Here is a 23,711-nt window from a genome sequence, read left to right on the forward strand (position 1 = left end):
GGGTTTTTGGTCAAGTCGGGACCTAAACTGAACTTTTTCAAAAGTTCAGCTGCACCTGCCGAACCGAACTTCCACAGATCCGCTCATCTCTACTAGAAACCCTGCAGTGCATGGCAGTAAAGAAAAGTAGCCATTTTTTGCAACAGTGCTCCTCTCTTGCTCGTGCTTTATATAAATATTAGACTAAGGATATGTGCACATGATCAGGACCCGCTGCATCCTGGACACGGCAGGTTCTGATCTTCGGGGCCGCCAATCTCCTCCGCAGAAGACTGCAGCTGCTTGTGCCTGCAATCCTGTCTCGTGCAGTTGCGGTCTCTCTCTTCTGTTCTTCCTGCGGAGAATGCTTGCGACTCTGCAGCAAAGAATTGACATGCCTGTTTTGGAAAGCCGCACTGCAGGTCAGTTTACGCTGCGTGCAGTACACGCACAGTAGGCATGGGATTTCTAGAAATCCCATCCACCGTGCTTGAGCTGTACAATGCAGAATTTTGGACACAGCTGAAAAATGCTGCATCCAAAACGCTGTGAACCCTGATTGTGAGCACGCAGCCTTAGGCCGGTGTCACACTTGCAATTGCATCGCATGTATCTCGCGTGAGTTTCGCGGTGCATCACCCAGCACGGACTCTCACGCTGCTCACAGGAGCGGGTCGGCTGCTCACAGGAGCGGGTCAGTTCCATGCATCTGTATGCAGCCGACCCGCTCTTGTGAGCAGAGTGAGTCCGTGCCGGGTGATGCACCGCGAAACTCACGCGAGATACATGTGATGCAATTGCAAGTGTGACACCGGTCTTAGAATAATTTCCACCTTGCCACCTTGTATACAACATCAAAGTTACAATAATAAGCCGGCAGATGTGCTTATTGATATCTAATATAAAGTGTCCCATGGTAGGAATTGAACCTATAATTCAATCTAAAGCAGGCTTTACACGCTACAACAAATCTAACGATGTGTCGGCGGGGTCACGTCGTAAGTGACGCACATCGGCACCGTTCATCGCATACACGTCGTTCATTTCCTTAAAATTGCACGTCGGGTTGTTTAATGTTCCCGAGGTACCACACATCACAGTGTGTGACACCCCGGGAACGATGAACAGATCTTACCTACATCCTGCGGCTCCCGCCAGCAATGCGGAAGGAAGGAGGTAGGCGTGATGTTTACGTGCCGCTCATCTCCGCCCCTCCGCTTCTATTGGCCGGCTGTGACACCGAATGTCCCTCCCACTCCAGGAAGTGGACGTTCGCAGCCCACATCGAGGTCGTATGGAAGGGTAAGTACGTGTGATGGCAATTAATCGTTTGTGCTACATGGTCAACAAATTGAACGTGCCGCACATACGATGGGGGCGGGTACGATCGCATACGATATCGTATGTGATATCGTAAGGTGTAAAGCAGGCTTTAAGCTCAATATCTGAAGCCCTGCAGAGTTTTTCTTCTTCTTCCCGATTTGTCAGTAGTAAAATCTCCTAATCTAGATGTAAGCTAAACATGAATTATTGGAAAGCAGGGTTTATGTGAATGTCTATACAAATCCTGACATTTCACTGCTCTTTGCTCTGAGATGGGAACTTGTAAAAACTTGGGAATTTCAATTACAGGCTGCAGTGACAATGGGGCAATCTGTGTCTGTTATGCTGGGAGTTGCCAAAGCATCTGGATAATTTTCTTTGTGGTTTATTTTCCCATGAAACTTGAATCTCTCAGTGCCCAGAGGAATTGCTGATTCTGAAATGGGTCTCGGCATCTACGGCATGTGGGATTTGTCAGAATCCTGTTTCCCAGTTGCTATTTCAGCCTCAGCGCTGGGGATACCCATGTCCTGAGTGACTGAAAGATCATAAGTTCTCCTGACAGCCGTAATTCAGCGATCGGCTTGTGCGCAGGATATCCGCTTTCAGTTCCTCTGAGGATAACGCAATGCTCATACATCCAGACCCAGTCTTGTAAAGTAAACTACATTGTTTTCCGGTTAACTTTTCCTTACACCTTCCCAATTGTTCAGTTTCTTTTGCATTCAGGGTCTGCCATTATTTCACATCCTCATGGGGCTGTAATAAAGCTCATTACCAGTCATAACCTGCCCTTCACTGACATCAATCAGTAATCTGTGCATGGAGGATTGTTGTTCCATTTTTGGAGGATGGAAGGACTGCACAATCAATTTTTTTTCTTTTTTTTTAATTAATAATGGAGGTTTAAAATTCATACACGAAAGTCATAAAAATATTGTATAAGTCTTAAAGCAACATGTGACATTTCGGCCAGGTGGCCTTCATCAGACAACTTGTTATTAAGACTGTCAGGGTAGTGGTAAAGGCAGTGGTATCCACCACTATGCTGCATCATGCAGCATAGTGGTGGATACCACTGCCTTTACCTCTACACTGACCGTCTTAATAACAAGTTGTCTGATGAAGGCCACCTGGCCGAAACGTCACATGTTGCTTTAAGACTTATGGAATGAATTCTTTGTTTCGATCACCATTTGAGAGTGCCTCGTCTCTAATTCTCTGGACATATGGTGTGTAAACCTACAAGAGCACCTCAACATCTCTTACACTGTGGCTGTGCCTTATCCTGCTATAAGAAAAAATATTGTAGGCGTCATCCCGTCATATAATATCATATTTGTTGTATAAAACCTAAAATGAACAATGCTTGCCATTTACATTCAGCTAATAAGTTAGAGGGTTATTATCACTACCATTAAAAGGGTAAAAATTACTTGTAAAACATTACTTGTTAATAAAGGGAATCTGTCAGCAGGTTACTGCTATGTAATCTGAGGGCAATAGGATGTAGGGACTGAGACACTGATTTCAGGGATGTAGAAATGGACGACCAGCAGATATTTGGAATCTTTGAGTAATGGAGGTGTCTCATAAACTCCTCCCATTACTGATCTAGGGCTTAGTGGCAGATGTCAGCTGTCACTAACCCCTTTTTACTCCCAATTGCCACCGAACGAGCACAATCAGGATGAGCTGGGTAAAGTGCTGGGATTGTCGCATCTAATGGATACAACAATTCTGGGCAGCTGCAGGCTGATAGTTTTAGGCTGGGGGGCTCCCAATAACCATCGGTCACACGCTGTCACATAGGGTGGGGGCACGGTCTAACTGCAACCAATCACAGACACTGGGACAGACAATGGGTGGGGAGCGGTCTGTGCCTCCTGGTCCAACCTCACCTCCACCGTGATTTAGCAGCTTACTATGAGTATACAGTGTACATTGAAAGCTGCTAATCAGGGGCGTGGGCGAAGTTAGCTTTCTAAGCACTGCTACATCTAGATCAGATAGCATTATGTGCTGGAATCGGGGTTTATTTCTCTATATTATGCTGTTTTCAGATGAGGTTGCAAAATCCTGGTGACAGATTTTCTTTAAAAATATATTGTTTGCAATTCACTGTCTACTGTTGCAGGCCACAACTGCTGTCTATCAGTGGAGCCACTCTCTTAGCCAAGGAGGCAGCACTTACAAGCTCTTTCCAATAGAGCTTGTAAGTGCTGTTCTGAAGCTGCAGAGGCATAGCTGTCTCCACTTGCAGTGTCAGTGCACAGTTTGGACCAGCAGCAGGAAGTTTCAATAGAGCAGGAGGGCACCACCTCCTGAATTGCAGGGCAGCTGTGCACTCCTACAGAAGTATATGGAACAATCCCTTTAAATGGCAACATTTATTTACATAGTATAGAGACGCCTGGTGTGTGGCATGGCCACCAAAATGGCACCAACATATTCTGCATCATTCCACACAACTTTATCACTCGCCTCTGTAACTTAGTGTATAACTAATAATTAGCTAACTTCAAAGCGTCGTCCATATTTTTGTATCTTCCCATGCATGTCAGGAAAATTTGCAAGCTATTGATAAAAATTAGTCACGCTCTACAAGGATAATATGGCCAATCACATGCAAAGAATTGTATATAAACAGTAAATCGCTACTTCGTTTTAAAGGGAATCTGTCAGCAGGTTTTTGCTACTTCATCTGAGAGCAGCATGATGTAGGCAAAGAGATCCTGAATACAACTGTGTATCACTTAGATTACTGGCTGCAGCTGTTCTGACACAATCTGAATTTTTAGCTTTAGATTTAGTAATGTAGCAGAGGGTTCAGAGTGCTGCCCCTGCCCACACCAGGCTCTCTATAAGGCCTAAGCCACACGGCGAGAAAAACTGTGCGAGTGGAGTGCGATATAACATCGCATTCCACTCGGACCAATATTAGCCTGTCAGCGCACATGAGCGATTATTTTCTCAGCCCTAATCGGACCGAGAAAACAATTGCAGCATGCTGCCACTGTAATGCGAGACTCTTTCTCTCGCACCCATTCAAGTCTAGGGGGCGAGAGAAAAATGGCACTGCACTCGCGGTACACCGGTGTACAGCAAGTGCAGGGCGAGAATGGCAATAGCTGGCTACAGAGGAGAGAGGGAGAGAAATCCCTCCCTCCCCTCCTGAGTGCCGGCCCGCCCCCCGCAGCTGAGGTCTGTTCGCACGAACGGACCTCAGTAGCAAGGACACACGCATGACACTCGTCTCTGCTGTACTGCCAGTGTGAGCCGAGTGTCATGCAAGGGGATCGCAGTAATCCCAGTGTGGCCCCAGCCACTGCCTTGCACCTGAGTTCTAGTCCTGTAATGATGAGTGTTTTGCTACTTAAACAAGCATAGCAAATAAACAAAAGATTTGACTGTGACAAACCAGACGTGCCTGAACTTTGTGTTAACCCTTGCAGCATGCTGGCTTCAGATTACACAGCAAAAATCTGCTGACAGATTCCCTTTAAAGGGAACCTGTCACCACTTTTTTGGCCTATAAGCTGCTGCCACAACCAGTGGGCTCTTATATACAGCATTTTAACATGCTGTATATAAGAGCCCAGGCCGCTGTGTAGAACATAAACACTTTATAATACTCACCTAGAAGGTCGCTCCGGTGCAGACTGGTCAGATGGGTTGTTTCGTTCTCTGGGACCGGTGTCTCCTCTTTCGGCCATCTTGGTATTCCTTAATCTGAAGCCGCGGTGCATGATGCGTCTGCGTCATACACGCGCCGGCAATGAGTTCCTGCACAGGCGAACTTTGATCTGCCCTAGGTGAGTATTATAAAGTGTTTATGTTCTACACAGCGGCCTGGGCTCTTATATACAGTGTGTTAGAATGCTGTATATAAGATCCCTCTGGTGGTGGCCACAGCTTATAGGCCGAAAAAGTGGTGACAGGTTCCTTTTTAAGTCATGATTGAGCTGTAATACCACACACAGCCCATGAAAAAGAGTGGCACTATTTCTGTTTTCCTTTGTAAGGCCAAAGTCTGTTCCTACTAACTATAAGGAATAACGTTTGGAACACCATTCTAAGTCTGAACTGGGTGCAAAAACCTAACACAAGCTAGGGACCCCAACGTAGAGAAATACTTTGGCGTAGTGTTGGGGCTCTATTGCATTGATCAATTCAGTAGCTAAATTTCTCTTTATTCATATGTTCATGGCAGTAATGCAGGTTCCATTTTTCACATTTTCACTCTTACATATAGCTATTGGATTTTTCAAGTCAGTATTCACACAGCCGTTTCTGCTATTCCATGTATTCCCCTTACATAGTCACTGGTGTGCATACCTTATCTCCCCATAGTGATGTTCCTACTAACTATCTCCCACTCTCCCCAGTTGCAGGCAAACAGGCATACAGTTAGGTCCAGAAATATTTGGACAGTGACACAAGTTTTGTTATTTTAGCTGTTTACAAAAACATGTTCAGAAATACAATTATATATATAATATGGGCTGAAAGTGCACACTCCCAGCTGCAATATGAGAGTTTTCACATCCAAATCGGAGAAAGGGTTTAGGAATCATAGCTCTGTAATGCATAGCCTCCTCTTTGTCAAGGGACCAAAAGTAATTGGACAAGGGACTCTAAGGGCTGCAATTAACTCTGAAGGCGTCTCCCTCGTTAACCTGTAATCAATGAAGTAGTTAAAAGGTATGGGGTTGATTACAGGTGTGTGGTTTTGCATTTGGAAGCTGTTGCTCTGACCAGACAACATGCGGTCTAAGGAACTCTCAATTGAGGTGAAGCAGAACATCCTGAGGCTGAAAAAAAAGAAAAAATCCATCAGAGAGATAGCAGACATGCTTGGAGTAGCAAAATCAACAGTCGGGTACATTCTGAGAAAAAAGGAATTGACTGGTGAGCTTGGGAACTCAAAAAGGCCTGGGCGTCCACGGATGACAACAGTGGTGGATGATTGCCGCATACTTTCTTTGGTGAAGAAGAACCCGTTTACAACATCAACTGAAGTCCAGAACACTCTCAGTGAAATAGGTGTATCTGTCTCTAAGTCAACTGTAAAGAGAAGACTCCATGAAAGTAAATACAAAGGGTTCACATCTAGATGCAAACCATTCATCAATTCCAAAAATAGACAGGCCAGAGTTAAATTTGCTGAAAAACACCTCATGAAGCCAGCTCAGTTCTGGAAAAGTATTCTATGGACAGATGAGACAAAGATCAACCTGTACCAGAATGATGGGAAGAAAAAAGTTTGGAGAAGAAAGGGAACGGCACATGATCCAAGGCACACCACATCCTCTGTAAAACATGGTGGAGGCAACGTGATGGCATGGGCATGCATGGCTTTCAATGGCACTGGGTCACTTGTGTTTATTGATGACATAACAGCAGACAAGAGTAGCTGGATGAATTCTGAAGTGTACCGGGATATACTTTCAGCCCAGATTCAGCCAAATGCCGCAAAGTTGATCGGACGGCGCTTCATAGTACAGATGGACAATGACCCCAAGCATACAGCCAAAGCTACCCAGGAGTTCATGAGTGCAAAAAAGTGGAACATTCTGCAATGGCCAAGTCAATCACCAGATCTTAACCCAATTGAGCATGCATTTCACTTGCTCAAATCCAGGCTTAAGACGGAAAGACCCACAAACAAGCAAGACCTGAAGGCTGCGGCTGTAAAGGCCTGGCAAAGCATTAAGAAGGAGGAAACCCAGCGTTTGGTGATGTCCATGGGTTCCAGACTTAAGGCAGTGATTGCCTCCAAAGGATTCGCAACAAAATATTGAAAATAAAAATATTTTGTTTGGGTTTGGTTTATTTGTCCAATTACTTTTGACCTCCTAAAATGTGGAGTGTTTGTAAAGAAATGTGTACAATTCCTACAATTTCTATCAGATATTTTTGTTCAAACCTTCAAATTAAACGTTACAATCTGCACTTGAATTCTGTTGTAGAGGTTTCATTTCAAATCCAATGTGGTGGCATGCAGAGCCCAACTCGCGAAAATTGTGTCACTGTCCAAATATTTCTGGACCTAACTGTATATGAAATCCATCCTGCAGTGCGGCTTTTAGGCTGCGTTCACACCCAGACTTTATACCCTGCATACGGTTTCCTGGCACAATTACTTTATTTTGCAAGGAAACCGCTAATGCACCCACAAAATTAAAAAAGGGCCATTTTTATCAGCAGTGCAGTCTTAGGGGTACTTTACACGCTGCGACAACGCTAACGATCTATCGACGGGGTCACGGTGTTTGTGACGCACATCCGGCGCCGTTAGCGACATCGCAGTGTGTGACCCATACGAGCGACCTTCAACGATCGCAAAAGTGGTCAAAATCGTTGGTATTGGAGAGGTCGCTCAAACACCAAATATCGTTGTCTGGTGAGTAGCGATGTTGTTCGTCATTCCTGTGGCACCACACATCGCTATGCGTGACACCGCAGGAACGAGGAACAACTCCTTACCTGCGTCCACCGGTAATGAGGAAGGAAGGAGGTGGGCGGCATGTTCCAGCCACTCATCTCCGCCCCTCCTCTGCTATTGGACGGCTGCCGTGTGACGCCGCATGAACCGCCCCCTTAGAAAGGAGGCGGTTCACAGGCAACTGCGACGTCGCTAGGCAGGTAAGTGCGTGTGACGGGTGTTAGCGATGTTGTGCGACATGGGCAGCGATTTGCCCATGACGCACAACCGACGGGAGCAGGTACACTCTCTAGCGATATCAGTACCGATATCGCAGCGTGTAAAGTACCCCTTAGGCTTTGTGCACACAGTGCGTTTTTATTGCGTTTTTAGTGCAGTTTTGTCACAAAACTGCATGCAAATCCTTATGCCAGCAAAGTCCATGAGAATCTGAAAGTTTTCTGTACTTTTTTTGTCTTGCAAATTTAAAGCAGAAATAAATCTGCGGCATGTCAATTCTTTCATTGTGTTTGCAGCGTTTTTCACCCCAAAATGCATAGAAAATGCATGCCTGCAAAAAAAAAAAAGCATGAAAATGTCACTGAAAACATGTCAAAAACACACTTTTTTTTTCTGCCAAGACACAGATTTGGTGCAGAAATTTCTGGAACCAAATACTCAGCGTGCGCACATAGCCTAAGGCTCAGCTCAAAAACTTGCATGTTTGCTTCGTTTTTCAATTGAATTAAATGGGTGAAAATAGAACGCTGCAAAACCGCTTAAAGAATTGACGTGCTGCAGATTATTTTCTGCACCAAATCTGCATGGAGAAAATATACTTGACGTGTGCACTGCACTTCAGGATTCACTGTGCACTGACATCAGGATTTGCTTGCAGTTTTGTGACACAACTAATCTCAAAAACCACAAACCCATTGCCTAGAAAAGGCATCAAAAATGCACCGAAAACAAAGCAAAACACACATTATTTCTGCCAGGAGATACAGATTTGGTGCAGAAGTTTCTGCAACCAAATACTCAGCGTGCGCACATAGCCTAAAGCCCACTTTACACGCTGCAATGTATCTTACGATGTGTCGGCGGGGTCACGTCGTAAGTGACGCACATCTGGCATCGTAAGTTACATTGTAGTGTGTAACAGCTACGTGCGATTGTGATTGAACGGTAAAACGTCCCGCTCAGCTCCGCCCCTCCGCTTCTATTGGCCGGCTGCCGCGTGACCTCGATGTGATGCCGAACATCCCTCCTGCTCCAGGAAGTGGACGTTCGCCGCCCACATCGAGGTTGTATGGACGAGTAAGTACGTGTGACGGGGGTTAATCGTTTGTGCAACAAATTGAACGTGCTACACATACGATGGGGGCGTTGCAAATCGCATACGATATCGTATGCGAAATTGCAACGTGTAAAGCAGGCTTTACAGATAAAACGGCTTATTCCGTATAATGTTATGCGATTGGGGAGGGAAACATTGGAAAGAGCACAGCAGTACAGGGCTGCTGTGGATTGTAGCGTCGCCACTGCGTGTGAATTTAACTTTACTGCTATCCACTTACCTCACCGATACTCGGGTGCCAGCCATTTCTAGTCATTTTTTTTATTTTATTGGCCTTTAGTCAAGCCTTAAAAACAAGAACAAACACTGGGAATTCCTAACATTTGTTCCAGTCTTGTATAGGCAGGTTTTCCCAAACTTTCATTAGAAAACTCGAAAGGGGGAAAGCAAGTAACACTGACAAAGAATAATAAAGAAAGGCAAAGCATGAACTCTGGCTGGAGTCTTATCTAATGCTGTGGGAATTTCAGACCGGCTCATTTCATGCCCAGCTCTGTAAAAGGATATTGTGAATGACAGGAGTTGGAAGCCAAATGTTTGGAGACGACGCTGCTTTCACACTACGTTTTTTTAACTTGCGTGCTGAACGTTTTTTTTAACGCAAAAACGGATCCAGTGCAAATGCGTTTTCATTTCAATGCATTTGCAATGGACTCGCGTCAACATGCGTTCACCTGCGTTTGCGTGCGTTTATAGTGAGGATCCAGCGACTTGCAGTTTAACTTTTTTCAAAAACGCTACTTGTAGCATTTTTGAGCTGCGTCCAAATACTGCAAATTGCTGGATCCTGACTATACTGCACGCAAACGCATGTGAACACTGGCATGCTGATAGAAAGGATCCTGCTTGCTCTACTGAGCATGCCCAGAAACCAGCCGGACGTGTCAGTCTCTCTCTCCCCCTCCCTCTCTCCCCCGCCTGAGAGCTGCGGCAGCTCGTAACCAAGATAAACATCGGGTAACTTGCTTGGATACCAGATGTTTACCTTGGTTACGTGTGCAGGGAGCCCGGCTCCTAGCAGCTGCAGACGCTCGTAACCAAGGTAAATATCGGGTATCCAAGCAAGTTACCCAATGTTTACCTTGGTTACGAGCCTCCGCAGCTGTCAGATGCCGGCTCCCAGTCTCACGTTCAGTTAACCACACTCCCGATCACATGACTCCAATGCCTGCCCATAAACTTCAAGTAACCGGATCCTGCAAAATAACACATGCGTTTGCATGCGTTTTTCTCTGCAAAAACAGGATCCGCTTTTGCAGCAAAAAAATTTCATGACGCATGCTAAAAAAACGTAGTGTGAAAGTAGCGTAGTAAGGCTTTGTGCGTACTCTGAGGTTTTTTTTTTGTTGCAGTTTTGGTGCAGTTTGTTGCCCAAATGTGCATGTTAATCCTTATGTAAGCAAAGTCCATGAGAATTCGGAAGTGTTGTGCACATGTTGCTTCTTTTTTCCTTGTGGTGCAGATACAAATCTGCGGCGTGTCAATTGTTGTTGTTTTGTCCTGTTATTTTAGCCTTTCCAGGCATTGATTTAACAAAAAAAAGCTGCAAAAACACAACAAAAAACAAATGCGTTTTTTGGTGTGTTTTTTTTGGTGCAGAAAATATCTGCTCCTAATCTGCACTGTGTGCACTTGCCCTAAGACAATACAGCATTTAGGCTATGTGTGCACGTAGCAGATTTTTCTCTGCGGAGAAAAATCATGTTTTGGCAGGGAAAAAAGATGCTGAAAAAAGTGTGTTTTTATGCTTCTTTTCATGCTTTTTTTTATCTATCTATTGAGATAGGGAAAACGCAGAAAGAATTGACATGTCGCTTCTTTTTTCTGCAACAAATCTCCAAGGAAAAAAGAAGCAACGTGCACAGCACTTCAGGATTCTCAGACTTTGCTGGGATACGTTTTTTCCTTGCAGTATTGATTAAAATCTGCAAGGAAAAAAACATGAAAAAGCAACATGTGCACAGAACCTTAGGCCTATGTTCACACACTACATCTTTTCTTGACCACAAAGCTGCAGCGTTTTTGGCCCTCAAAAAAGGCACCCGCAGCAAAAACACACAAAAAAACTAAAGCATGCGTTTTTGACGCGTTTTTAACGCATTTTACCCAATGTGTTTAAGTCAAATCTATTGACTGGAAGGGCTCAAAAATGCTGTAAAAGCACAAAACAAATTGACATGCTGCATTTTCAAAAACGCAGCCAAAAAAAGATGCATAGTGTGGACAGCAAAATATACAGTAAGTCTCATAAACTTTGCTGGGAGATGGAGATGCATACATTTGGGTGCATCTTTGTGACCTCAAAAATGCATAGCCTTAGGCTGGGGCCACACGGGGATTACTGCGATCCCCTCGCATGACACTCGGCTCGCGCTGGCAGTACAGCAGAGACGAGTGCCATGCAAGTGTCCCTGCAACTGAGGTCCGATCGTGCGAGCGGACTTCAGCTGCGGGGGGCGGGCCAGCGCTGAGGAGGGGCGGGCCGGCACTGAGGAGGGGCGGGAGGGATTTATCTCCCTCTCTCCTCTGTTGCCGGCTATTGCGATTCTCGCCCTGCTCTCATGGTACACCAGTGTACCACGAGTGCAGTGCGATTTTTTTTCTCTCGCCCCATAGACTTGAATGGGTGCGAGAGAAAGAGTTTCACATTACAATAGAAATTCTCGCATTACAGTCGCAGCATGCTGCGATTGTTTTCTCGGTCCGATTAGGGCTGAGAAAATAATCACTCGTGCGCTGACACACTAACAGGCTAATATTGGTCCAAGTGGAATGCGTTTTTATTTTTTTTAATTTTTTTTTCAATCGCACTCCACTCGCACTGATTTTCATGCCGTGTGTCTTAGGCCTTAATCTGAAATTTAGGCTCTGTGCACACGTATTTTTCATGCTTTTTGCCTTGCAGATTTTAATCAATACTGCAAGGAAAAAAAGCATCCCAGCAAAGTCAATGAGAATCCTGACTTGCTGTGCACACGCTGCTTCTTTTTCCCTTGCAGAAAAAAAAAGCAGCATGTCAGTTGTTTCTGCTTTTTTTTTTTCCCTGCGTTTTCTCTATCTCAATAGATAAAAAAGCATGAAATAAGCATAGAAATACACTTTTTTCAGCAGCTTTTTTTCCTGCCAAAAAATCTGCTACGTGTGCACCTAGAACAGTAAGGCTATAAAAATAAGACGGCTTAGGGTACTTTCACACATCCGGATTTTTGCTCTGCGGCACAATACGGCGTTCTGCAGAAAAACCGCAACCGGCTTTTGTAACGCCGATTGCGGTTTTTTTTGCATTGACTTACATTAGTGCCGCATTGTGCCGTAGGGGCTTGCGTTCGGTCCGGTTTTTGCCGCATGCGGCAGATTTAGCCGATGCGGCGGCCGGATCGAACGTACCCTGCAACGTTTTTTGCTCCGGCAAAAAACACCGCATCGCGCCGCATCCGGCCGCTGCGGCGCATTTTTCAATGCATCCCTATGGAGGCCGGATGCGGCGCGATGCGGAAAAAAACGCATCCGGTCGCCGCATGCGGTATTTTCCACTGCGCATGCTCAGTAGCATGCCGCAACCGGAAAAAACCGGACCGGCCGCATGTAAAAACTTATGCAAAGGATGCGGTGTTTTCACCGCATCCGTTGCATAGTTTTCACAGCCGGATTGAGCCGCAGAGCTCAAACCGGATGTGTGAAAGTAGCCTTAGTTCTTTTCCCTATTACAATCCTCACACTTATGGAAGGTTGGAAAACTAGAACTTGAATGTGACCAGTGAATTAGGCAATTAATAGCCAATATGCCTTTCTTTCCTCCTGAAATAGCTGAGGGCACAGCTTGAGATGTGCGGGCAGTGGAGCAGAAGAGACCTCTGACCCCCTCGCTACCCCCCTCCACTTGCCATTAACTTTTACTTTAGATCCAGCATATTTCTAATTTGGAAGTGATTTGGAGCTGCCGGGCATCCTTAGTAGCCTGCAATGTGTGTTTGGTGACATTAGTTGCCGGCACGAGTATCTTGGAAGCATCAATGTGTGTACAAGTTACTACTACATTCTTTCTTTCCGGAGTTTTGCTCTTTTATGCCTCTCACTTGTGCTCCGGACTGGGATTCTCCTTACCCTCGCATGCATACTATCTCCATGGTTTGGCAAGTAACAATATGCCCTTTGTTGACTTTTTTTTTTTTCTTCTTCATAATTTCTGTCAAGAGTGAGGTCAATTGTAAAGATCTGTGCGGTTGTTTCAGCTTTTCCACACTCGGTGAAGGGCTGACGTCTGATAAGGAGGTTGGTTTAGGATTTCTGGAGCCACACCTCTACTAGTTCTGCTTCTCATTTGAAGGGTAATGTGTAGTTTGCACGCTGTAGAGGACAAATCAATGTGAACTGGCAAAAGATTCTGAAAGGTATCCGAGCCTGACTGCCATGGCTCTGACATGGATCTGGCCTGTGGTTGCCATCCTGTTGGTGACCCTACCTGCACCATCACAAGGACAAATTTTGAATTGGTTTGGTTGGGGAGCAAAGCCAACAACAACTACCACAATGCCTAGCACCGGTCCGGCAGAGCTATCTACATCTGAAGCTCATCTTCTACCTAACACATCAGCAACTGAAGAAAAAAGCCTTCCAGAAGACATAACCTCTACAGACCAGAAGTCCTTTCCTACGGATACAGATAAGAAGTTATTTACTACATTGATACCTGATCTGTCACCTTCAGCCTCTCTATCATCACAGTCTACAGCTTCAGCATCTTCATCTGCAGAAAGCAAACCTCCTCAATCTACTGGGACCTTCACCCAAGCAGCTGCAACAACAAATCTGAGCACACTGACAAACCCAACACAGACTTCCACTAACATCTCAACAGACCAGAAGTTATCTTCTACATTGCTACCTGACCTCACACCTCCATCCTCACAGTCTACAGCTGAGGTATCTTCATCTGCAGAAAGCAAACCTTCTCACTCTACTGGGACCTTCACCCAAGCAGCTACAACCACAAATCGAAGCACACTGACCACCCCAACACAAACTTCAACTAACACCTCAACAGACCAGAGGTTATCTTCTACATTGCTACCTGATCTCACACCTCCATCCTCATCCTCATCATCATCATCATCATCAAAGTCTACAGCTGAGGCATCTTCACTTGCAGAGAACAAACCTCCTCCATCTACTGGGACCTTCACCCAAGCAGCTGCAACAACAAATCCGAGCACACTGACCACATCGACACAGACTTCCACCAAGACCTCAACAGACGCCTTAAAAAATCGGCAGCAGATAACAGAATCTCCTCTTAGACAGCCTCTAGATGAGCCATTATTCAGCATTATTCGTCAAGAGTCCAATATTGTTTATGATTTTGAGATTCCAACAATTACCGTTAAGGATGAACCCACCTCCGTACCTGAAGTTTCAACTGCTCAGAACTTGGATAAAGAGAATATTGCTGGTGTGGGGGCTGAAATCCTAAATGTTGCTGAAAATATCCGAAGCATGATGAGCGTTTGGGTCGAAAAGCCTAACCATGATGATCAGAATTCTACTGATCCTACACAAGAGATGACAAATGTGACTGTCCCGAGTATTCTGATGAATGAGATGGGCAACGTTAGTCTACCTGCTTCCGGGCAGGATGAAGAAACCAGCACGGACTCTCACACATACAGTCAGCTTTCCAGTTCCAGCAATCAGACTTTCAACATCAGTGCAAGAAATCTTACATTACCAGGTATTTCTCCTTTTCCAGTCTTGGAGTCTCGGGCTGCACAGACACCCAAAAAGTCTCTTTCAGGACACAACCAAATGGGAGACCAAATAGAGTCATTGCCCAGCTTGGAATTAGATGGATCATCACTGCATTCCCCCGCACTGGACTCGCCGGCCGTGCACACGGGTCACATGGGCAGCATGCGCACTGCGGTTCCAATGAATATAACCAGCTCTCCTGCCAGTGGCCTATCCCATTATGTGATAAATTCTACAAAGTCAGTGTTACGTAAGAAAAATAATATTCATAACGATACCGCTGATATAAATCAGTCTGATGAGAGAATTGGCCTCCATAAACATTCTGGGATAGCTGCCACTGCTGACCATAGTCATCCTCCTAATACACATGTAGTATATGCAGAGGGACATCATAATGTCAATACTTCTGATCATGATTTACTAACCAGCACTAAAGCTTCTACCTCTTCAGCTTTTAGAAATAATAGCACAGAGACTACTTTTCATTTACCCAAATTGACTCCATCAGATCCTCGGTGCTTGCCCGTCCCCGTCAACCTGCCTTTCTGCTACAAATTGGGAATTAAAACTTTTATGCTCCCAAATTATCTGAATCATACCAGTGTGCTGGAAATTCAGGCGGCTTTGCATGATTGGGAGGGGCTTCTTAAATCTCATTGTCACCGCTACCTGGAGTGGTTTTTCTGTTTGCTACTGGTTCCAAGGTGTAATCCATCCTCCTCCTTAGTGTCCGCACCAGTCCCATGTTGGGGGTTTTGTAAGGTTCTACAAGATGCCTGCTGGGACCTTCTGCAGGGAGCACATCTCCCCTTGTCATGTGACTCTCTCCCCGAGGTGGATTCTGGGGTTCCTTGTGTGTATATTCATTTTTCCACAGGTGAAGTCTCTAATTCTTCGGTGTGGACAGGTAAGTGACTATATTGTCGGTTGTCAGCAGATCATGCTAGGATGGATTTATTAAAGGGAATTTCTCAGCAGATTTGTGCCACCTAATCTGAGAGCAGCATAATGTAGGGGCAGAGACCCTGATTTCAGCGATGTGTCACTTACTGGGCTGCTTAGTGTTGTTTTGATAAAATCACTGATTAATCAGCAGTAGATTATCATTACAGGACTACTTGTTGTGCTACAGGTAGTCCAGCATATTCATGAGCTCTGTATAACTGCTATATCTGCAGCAGAGAAAACCTTGCTTTCATCAAAATGACAGCAAACCGCTCAGTAAGTGACACATCGCTGGAGTCAGGGTCTCTGCCTCTACCATATGCTGCTCTCAGATGGGGGAGCAAAAGCTCTACATTATTCTGCAAAAACCTGATAACAGATTCCCTTTAATACTGCCAAAAAGTAATAACCTACTGAAATCGGGGGTGTGCCAAATTGATCACCGTGGCACACTGTGTAAAAGAACTGGTGCATCTTGATACATGCTGGATGCTTTTCCCTTATTGTAGGCTTGTATTTTGTGCTTAAATTGTGGCATACACCATTAATACGCCTAGAGCATTTTCTGACTTCACTTACCCCTGATCTCTATTCTATAAATTTTTCAAAACTATTGAGGAGCAAAAAGTGTTTAAAATGCAACAATGCTGTTTTTTGGTGGAAATTGAGGGCGAATTCTGAAATATTTTCATTAGTAAATGGCTGACACTGTGTAGAAACAATGTACTTTGTCTTTAAAGGGGTATTCCCATTTTGAAGATCCTATCCCAATGTGTAATAGTAAGAATATTAGCAAATACCTCCATTTAGAAATGTGATATAGTTTTCCTGATATAGCCATGTCTCTTACCTCATGTGCAGGATATTGCAGTAGCTTAGGTATCCATGGTTACAACCACTAGCAACTAATTGTGTAGAGAGAATGTATTTAGACTTTAAAGGGGTATTCTCATCTTGAAGATCCTATCCCAATGTGTGATAATCCTAATAATATTAGCAAATACCTCCTATTAGAAATGTAGTATAGTTCTCCTGATTAGCTATGTCACTTACCTCATATGCAGGGCATGGCAGGAGCTTAAGTATCCATGGTTACAACCACTAGCAACTAACTGTGTAGAAACAATGTATTTAGACTTTAAAGGGGTATTCCCATCTTGAAGATCCTATTCCAATGTGTAATAATAAGAATATTAGCAAATACCTCCAATTAGAAATATATTATAGTTCTCCTGATTAGCTATGTCTCTTACCACATGTGCAGGGCATGGCAGGAGCTTAGATATCCATGGTTATGACCACTAGCACCTAACTGTCCCTATATGTTTGGCCGTAGCCATGGATACCTAAGCTACTGTAATGCCCTGCACATGAGGTAAGTGACAGCTTTTCAGGAGAACTATATATATATTTGCTAATCTTATTATTATACCGACTATATATTGGGATAGGATCTTGGAGATAAGAATAGCCCTTGGCACCTGTGACTTCCTATAAGGCTACGATCACACGCAGAGGTCACTCGGTGGCTAAAATCCGCACCAGCCCTGGAGCACTGTGGCCTTTTCAGTTCATTTTGCAGGGAATCCGCTGTTTCCTTGCGATATAACCTAAGTGATTGTGCAGGTAGACTGCGGACAGATCACACAGGCGCAGGGCTGTCGCAGTTTTCAGCCGCAGTGTGACTGTTGCGTGTGATCGTAGCCTAAAGACATATAAAATGTAATTACAGGGAGTGAGAGTGTCTTGAAGATGGTGATCATTCTCACTGACGTCATCAGATAATGTTATTGCCATTTAGCTTTTCCTATTGAAAATCTTCAGTAACTGCTTTCTTGTATAAGCTATGAACGAATCTAGATAACAAGTGGTTAAACCAGTTTAAAAAAGAAAAAGGATTTACATTCCGATTGGGGTAAATGCTGTATGTGGTTGTGCGTTCTTCCTTCTTCCTATAGGGGCTCATTCAGACGTCCAACTATCTCCACATACGAAAAAACCGATTTTTCTGATTTAGACTTTGGTCACCGTTTGGTCAGATTATGGTCAGTCTCATCCGTTTTTCTCATATGTGAAGAAATAAATCAAAAAGTTTCTTTACCTTTCTTATTCTATGAAGTTTAGACCGCACGTGGCAGTCCGATTTCTTTCCATGGACCGGTTGTCTTGCATTGCTGTTTTTGATCCGACCCTTGGATCAAAATCGGACATGTCTCTACGATTTTTCACGTATATATGAATGGCCTCATAGAATATCACAGGTACAAGTAGTACCTCTGAAAATCGGATGTGTTAATGAGACCCAACTCTAACGTCTATATGATGAATCATGTTAAAGGTTGAGTTATAGCAAATGGATTTTTGAGGTGCCATCACATTGTAAAACGTCAGTTTTAAAGAAAGTTAAAAGCGTCCTTGAAATCCTAATATTAAAACTGTTAGGATTCCACTCTTTGAAGCTTCCAGCAGTCATGACGGAGTGTATGCAATGTACAAACTTGCAGTCCCATGCCGACTAAAGTCTCAGCTGTTTCTTTCAATGTTTTATTGACTGATGCCGCTTAGACTCTAGTTAGCACGTGACCACAATTATGTAAATCATAATTGGAAAGCTGAGCTAAATCCTAACTGTGCGTACAATACACACGATTGGGATCTGGCAAACCACAGTGCTTGCTGAAGCTTTCACTGCGTTTTTGAAAGGTGTTAATTACCTTATTTTAAAGGGAACCTGTCATCAGATTTGGCCCCTATAAGCTGCGGCCACCACCACTGAGCTCTTATATACAGCATTCCAGAATACTGTATATAAGAGCCCAGGCCAATCTGTAGAATGTAAAAAAAACATTTTAGAATACTCACTTAGGGGGCGGTCCGGTACAGTGGGTGTCGCTACTCTCTGATCCGGCGCCTCCTCTCTGCTGCGATGACTGTTTTACTTCTACCCGGCCCAGTGATGATGAAGCGTCCTACATCATCCACACAAGCTGGCATTGAGGTCCTGCACAGGTGCACTGTGATCTGCCCTGCTTAGGGCGGATAAAAGTACTGTAATGCGCAGGCGCGAGGAAAGGTTAAAGACCGCCCGCGCATGTGCACTACAATACTTTGTGCCCTCAGCAGGGCAGTGAGAAGTGCGCCTGTGCAGGATCGCAGTGCCGGACTGTATGGATGACGTAGGACACGTGAAACACACGGTCAAAAAAAGCAGAAGAGAAGTGCCATAAATGAGGGATCACCACCCAAAAAAATTGATCAAAAATGGTAAATATATTTATTTGAAATCGAAAAAACACCTAGATCACACAACACTAATGGTGTCCCTAAACAACCATGTATAACACATTTTTAAAAACATACAAAACAAGGATCATGTATCCCCCAAGTCTGGACGGACCCAATAATAGAAGGGCTGGCTGTTAGATCAAACAAAACGCACAGACATAATAGATTGCAAGGTACAAATTGACACTATGTGAAAAAAAATATATATAGATAAGTAGTCCAGAAAAGACCCAGGGGATCCCTTACCCGACGCGTATCGTCACTCAAGGTGACTTTATCAAGGGCAAAAAATAGTTAAAGACCTCCTGCGCATGTGCACTACAATACTTTGATCTGCCCTCAGCGGGGGAGACCAAAGTGCGCCTGTGCAGGAGCGCAATGCTGGCCTGTGTGGATGACGTAGGACGCATCATGCACATGGGTCACAAAAGAAAGAGAACAGTAATCGCAACCAGAGGAAGTGCCAGACCGGAGAGCAGCGACCCCCATCAGACCGGACCCTAAGTGAGTATTGTAAAGCTGTTTTATACATATATGTTTATACACAGTGGCCTGGGCTCTTATATAGAGTATTCTGGAATACTGTATATAAGAGCTCACTGGTGGCGGCCGCAGCTTATAGGGGACCAATCTCGTTACCTTTTAAAAATGTGTCGAGGACATGATTTAGTGATATATTTCCTAATATATAAGTATTACAGGTTGTCCCCTGCCACATTTGTTAGTGCAGCTTTCCTCACAGAGACAGCTTGTGGTCTCAAAATGGCTGCCGACGGAGGGACATGTGACCAGAGCCGTCCACCAGGCTCTTTCATTTGAAAAACACCGCGCATGGGAATCTGGTTTTCAGTTGGAGGAGGCGGATGGGCATGTCCCTCCATCAGCTGACATTTTATGAGTACAAGGTACTGTATGTGCTGGAGGAGATAAACGATAGAGCAGACAACCCTTTTAAAGCTGCACACAATTATTCATAAATATATACTCATCCATTTCATCTCTGGAACGTCACAGCTATATCCCTCATCCTCCCTGCTGTCTTTCTGTTCACTACTGCAGTCAATCAATGACCTGAGCAGTTTTGTGTCATTAACTAATCTAACCAGTGATTGACTGCAGCAGTCACTTGGGTATATGGAATGTCACCGCTGCAGCCAAGGTAATCAGAAGGCCAGCGGGGGGAGATCAGGGATGCAGAACTCCACTGGGTATGAAATGGGTGAGTATATGTTATTCGTATATATTTTCGCTGTAATGCTGTTTGTCTGCAGACTTTGAATTAAAGAAGCACTGCCTTCAATTTTTATATTTTCTTAATATATTGCAGTCATCATATTATATAGCACTATGTACTTACAATTGCTCAATTTGCCGTTGTACACCGTTAAAGGCAGTGGCATACCGTCAATAGAGGCAAGCCACGCCACTGCTATGGGGCTCGTGACCTGAAAGGAGGCCCGTGATGGCTGCCCGCTGTGTCTGCGATTTCACTTTCCTCATTCCCAGCATGGGCTGCCCAGTCACCAAGCAGCTGATTAAGGGTACTTTCACACTTGCGTTTATTTTCTTCCGTTACAATCCGCCCTTTTGGAAAACAGCGGAATCCGTTAACGGATTCCGCTGTTTCCCATAGACTTGTATGGGTGACGGATTGTACCAAAAGGACCTGCGTTGCTTCCGCTGGGCGACGCTCCGTTGCTTCCGCCCAGCGGGAGGAACGCAGCATGTAACGTTATTTTGAGCAGCGGAATCCTCTGGATTCCACTGCGCATGCTCTTCTTTTTTTTTTTTTTAAATCAAACTTTATTTTGGCTCGCGGTGGCCGAACGTTCAGCTGAGCGCCCGGCCGTCGGCAAGCGACAGCGCTCAGCTGAGCGACCGGCCACCGGCATGCCCAGCCGCCGGCAAGTCACAGCGCTCAGCTGAGCGCCCGCCCGCTGGCATGCCCGGCCGCCGGCATGCCCGGCCGCCGGCAAGTGACAGCGCTCAGCTGAGAGCCCGCCCGCCGGCATGCCCGGGCGCCGACAAGTGACAGCGCTCAGCTGATCACCCGGCGGCCGGCTGCAGGGAGCGATCAGCTGATCACCCGGCGGCCGGCTGCAGGGAGCGATCAGCTGATCGTTTACAATAGTCTGCCGCTGGTAAAACTGTAAAAAAAATAACAAAAAAATAAAAACGAATTGCGTTGTTTTGCAGCATCCGTTGCATCCGTTGTGCCACTATATGCAACACATCCGTTGCATCCGTTACACAACGCAATGCAACGGATACCGTTCAACGCAAGTGTGAAAGTACCCTTAGGCCGCAGGGGGCCCGTACTATTTGTACAGCTGCAGTCGACCGCAACACAGAAGAGGAGATTCACCCACACTGCACATCGCGCGGCCTTTGCTGAAGAGGAGGGAGTGGACAGGCAGCATCTTCTTCCAATCAGAGAGGTGTAAGATGCCAGGAGAACTGCCAATCAGGAGAGGTGGGCGGAGCTTGTTCAGTAGAGCGCCGGAGATTGAAAATATGGACAGCTAAACAGGGCAGAAGAAGCAAAGACCTGAGCATTGCACCAAGAGAAAAGAGGGAGAAGAAGCAGAGACCTGAGCATTGCACCAAGAGAAAAGAGGGAGAAGCAGAGACCTGAGCATTGCACCTAGAGAAAAGAGGGAGAAGGAGAAGAGACCTGAGCATTGCACCTAGATAAAAGAGGGAGGAGCAGAGAAAACAAGGAGAAGTGAGAACAGAAAGAATAGAAAAAAAAGCAAAGGGCAAGATCTGAGCACAGCCAGGACAACTGATAGAAAGTGCAGCATGAGGCCAGAGGCTGTCACTAACATGATCTCTCACAGCACAGGAGCAGGTGAGGATTATAATGTACAAATGTCTGCCTGTAACACTACAGAAAGAAAGTGTCCTGTCACATCCCTATGTGTCAACCCTATATTGAGACATCACTGTATGTTAACCCTGTACTGTGACATCTGTGTGTATTATCCCTGTACTGCGACATCTGTGTGTATTATCCCTGTACTGTGACATCGCTGTGTGTATTATCCCTGTACTGTGACATCGCTGTGTGTATTATCCCTGTACTGTGACATCACTGTGTATTATCCCTGTACTGTGACATCACTGTATTACCCCTGTACTGTGACATCACTGTGTCTATTACCCCTGTACTGTGACATCACTGTGTGTATTATCCCTGTACTGTCACATCACTGTGTGTAGTATCCCTGTACTGTGACATCACTGTATTTTCTCTGTACTGTGACATCACTGTGTATATTACCCCTGAACTGTTTCATCACTGTCTATTACCCCTGTACTGTGACATCACTGTGTTATCCCTGTACTGACACATCACTGTGTGTATTATCCCTGTACTGTGACATCACTGTGTGTATTACTCCTGTACTGTGACATCACTGTGTGTATTACCCCTGTACTGACACATCACTGTGTGTATTATCCCTGTACTGTCACATCACTGTGTGTATTACCCCTGTACTGTGACATCACTGTGTTATCCCTGTACTGACACATCACTGTGTGTATTATCCCTGTACTGTCACATCACTGTGTGTATTACCCCTGTACTGTGACATCACTGTGTTATCCCTGTACTGTGACATCACTGTGTGTATTATCCCTGTACTGACACATCACTGTGTGTATTATCCCTGTACTGTGACATCACTGTGTGTATTACCCCTGTACTGACACATCACTGTGTGTATTACCCCTGTACTGACACATCACTGTGTGTATTATCCCTGTACTGTCACATCACTGTGTGTATTACCCCTGTACTGTGACATCACTGTGTGTAGTATCCCTGTACTGTGACATCACTGTATTTTCTCTGTACTGTGACATCACTGTGTATATTACCCCTGAACTGTTTCATCACTGTCTATTACCCCTGTACTGTGACATCACTGTGTTATCCCTGTACTGACACATCACTGTGTGTATTATCCCTGTACTGTGACATCACTGTGTGTATTACTCCTGTACTGTGACATCACTGTGTGTATTATCCCTGTACTGTGACATCACTGTGTGTATTATCCCTGTACTGTGACATCACTGTGTGTATTACTCCTGTACTGTGACATCACTGTGTGTATTATCCCTGTACTGTGACATCACTGTGTGTATTATCTCTGTACTGTGACATCACTGTGTGTAGTATCCCTGTACTGTCACATCACTGTGTGTATTACTCCTGTACTGTGACATCACTGTGTGTATTATCCCTGTACTGTGACATCACTGTGTGTATTACCCCTGTACTGTGACATCACTGTGTGTAGTATCCCTGTACTGTCACATCACTGTGTGTATTACTCCTGTACTGTGACATCACTGTGTGTATTATCTCTGTACTGTGACATCACTGTGTGTATTACCCCTGTACTGTGACATCACTGTGTATTATCTCTGTACTGTGACATCACTGTGTGTATTACCCCTGTACTGACACATCACTGTGTGTATTATCCCTGTACTGTGACATCACTGTGTATTATCTCTGTACTGTGACATCACTGTGTGTATTACCCCTGTACTGACACATCACTGTGTGTATTATCCCTGTACTGTGACATCACTGTGTGTATTACCCCTGTACTGACACATCACTGTGTGTGT

At 44.9% G+C, this 23,711-nt stretch overlaps 1 protein-coding gene across 3 annotated transcripts in view; it reads left to right on the top strand.

The window, feature by feature from the left end:
- COL18A1 (collagen type XVIII alpha 1 chain) overlaps positions 1 to 23,711 on the top strand; it is a 297,911-nt gene that overhangs the window by 131,446 nt on the left and 142,754 nt on the right. Inside the window, exon 1 of one of the 3 annotated variants that reach the window (XM_075317424.1) lies at positions 13,415 to 15,741. The exons of 1 other annotated variant lie outside the window; for it this stretch is intronic. In XM_075317424.1, coding sequence (XP_075173539.1) covers positions 13,497 to 15,741 — 2,245 coding nt within the window. In that variant the 5' untranslated portion in view covers positions 13,415 to 13,496. Of the gene's footprint in view, positions 1 to 13,414; positions 15,742 to 23,711 lie in introns of those variants that run through there. One more of the 3 variants, XM_075317425.1, reaches the window with a different exon arrangement.

This window comes from Anomaloglossus baeobatrachus, chromosome 7, assembly GCF_048569485.1.
Source record: "Anomaloglossus baeobatrachus isolate aAnoBae1 chromosome 7, aAnoBae1.hap1, whole genome shotgun sequence".
NCBI classification, from domain to species: Eukaryota; Metazoa; Chordata; class Amphibia; order Anura; family Aromobatidae; genus Anomaloglossus; species Anomaloglossus baeobatrachus.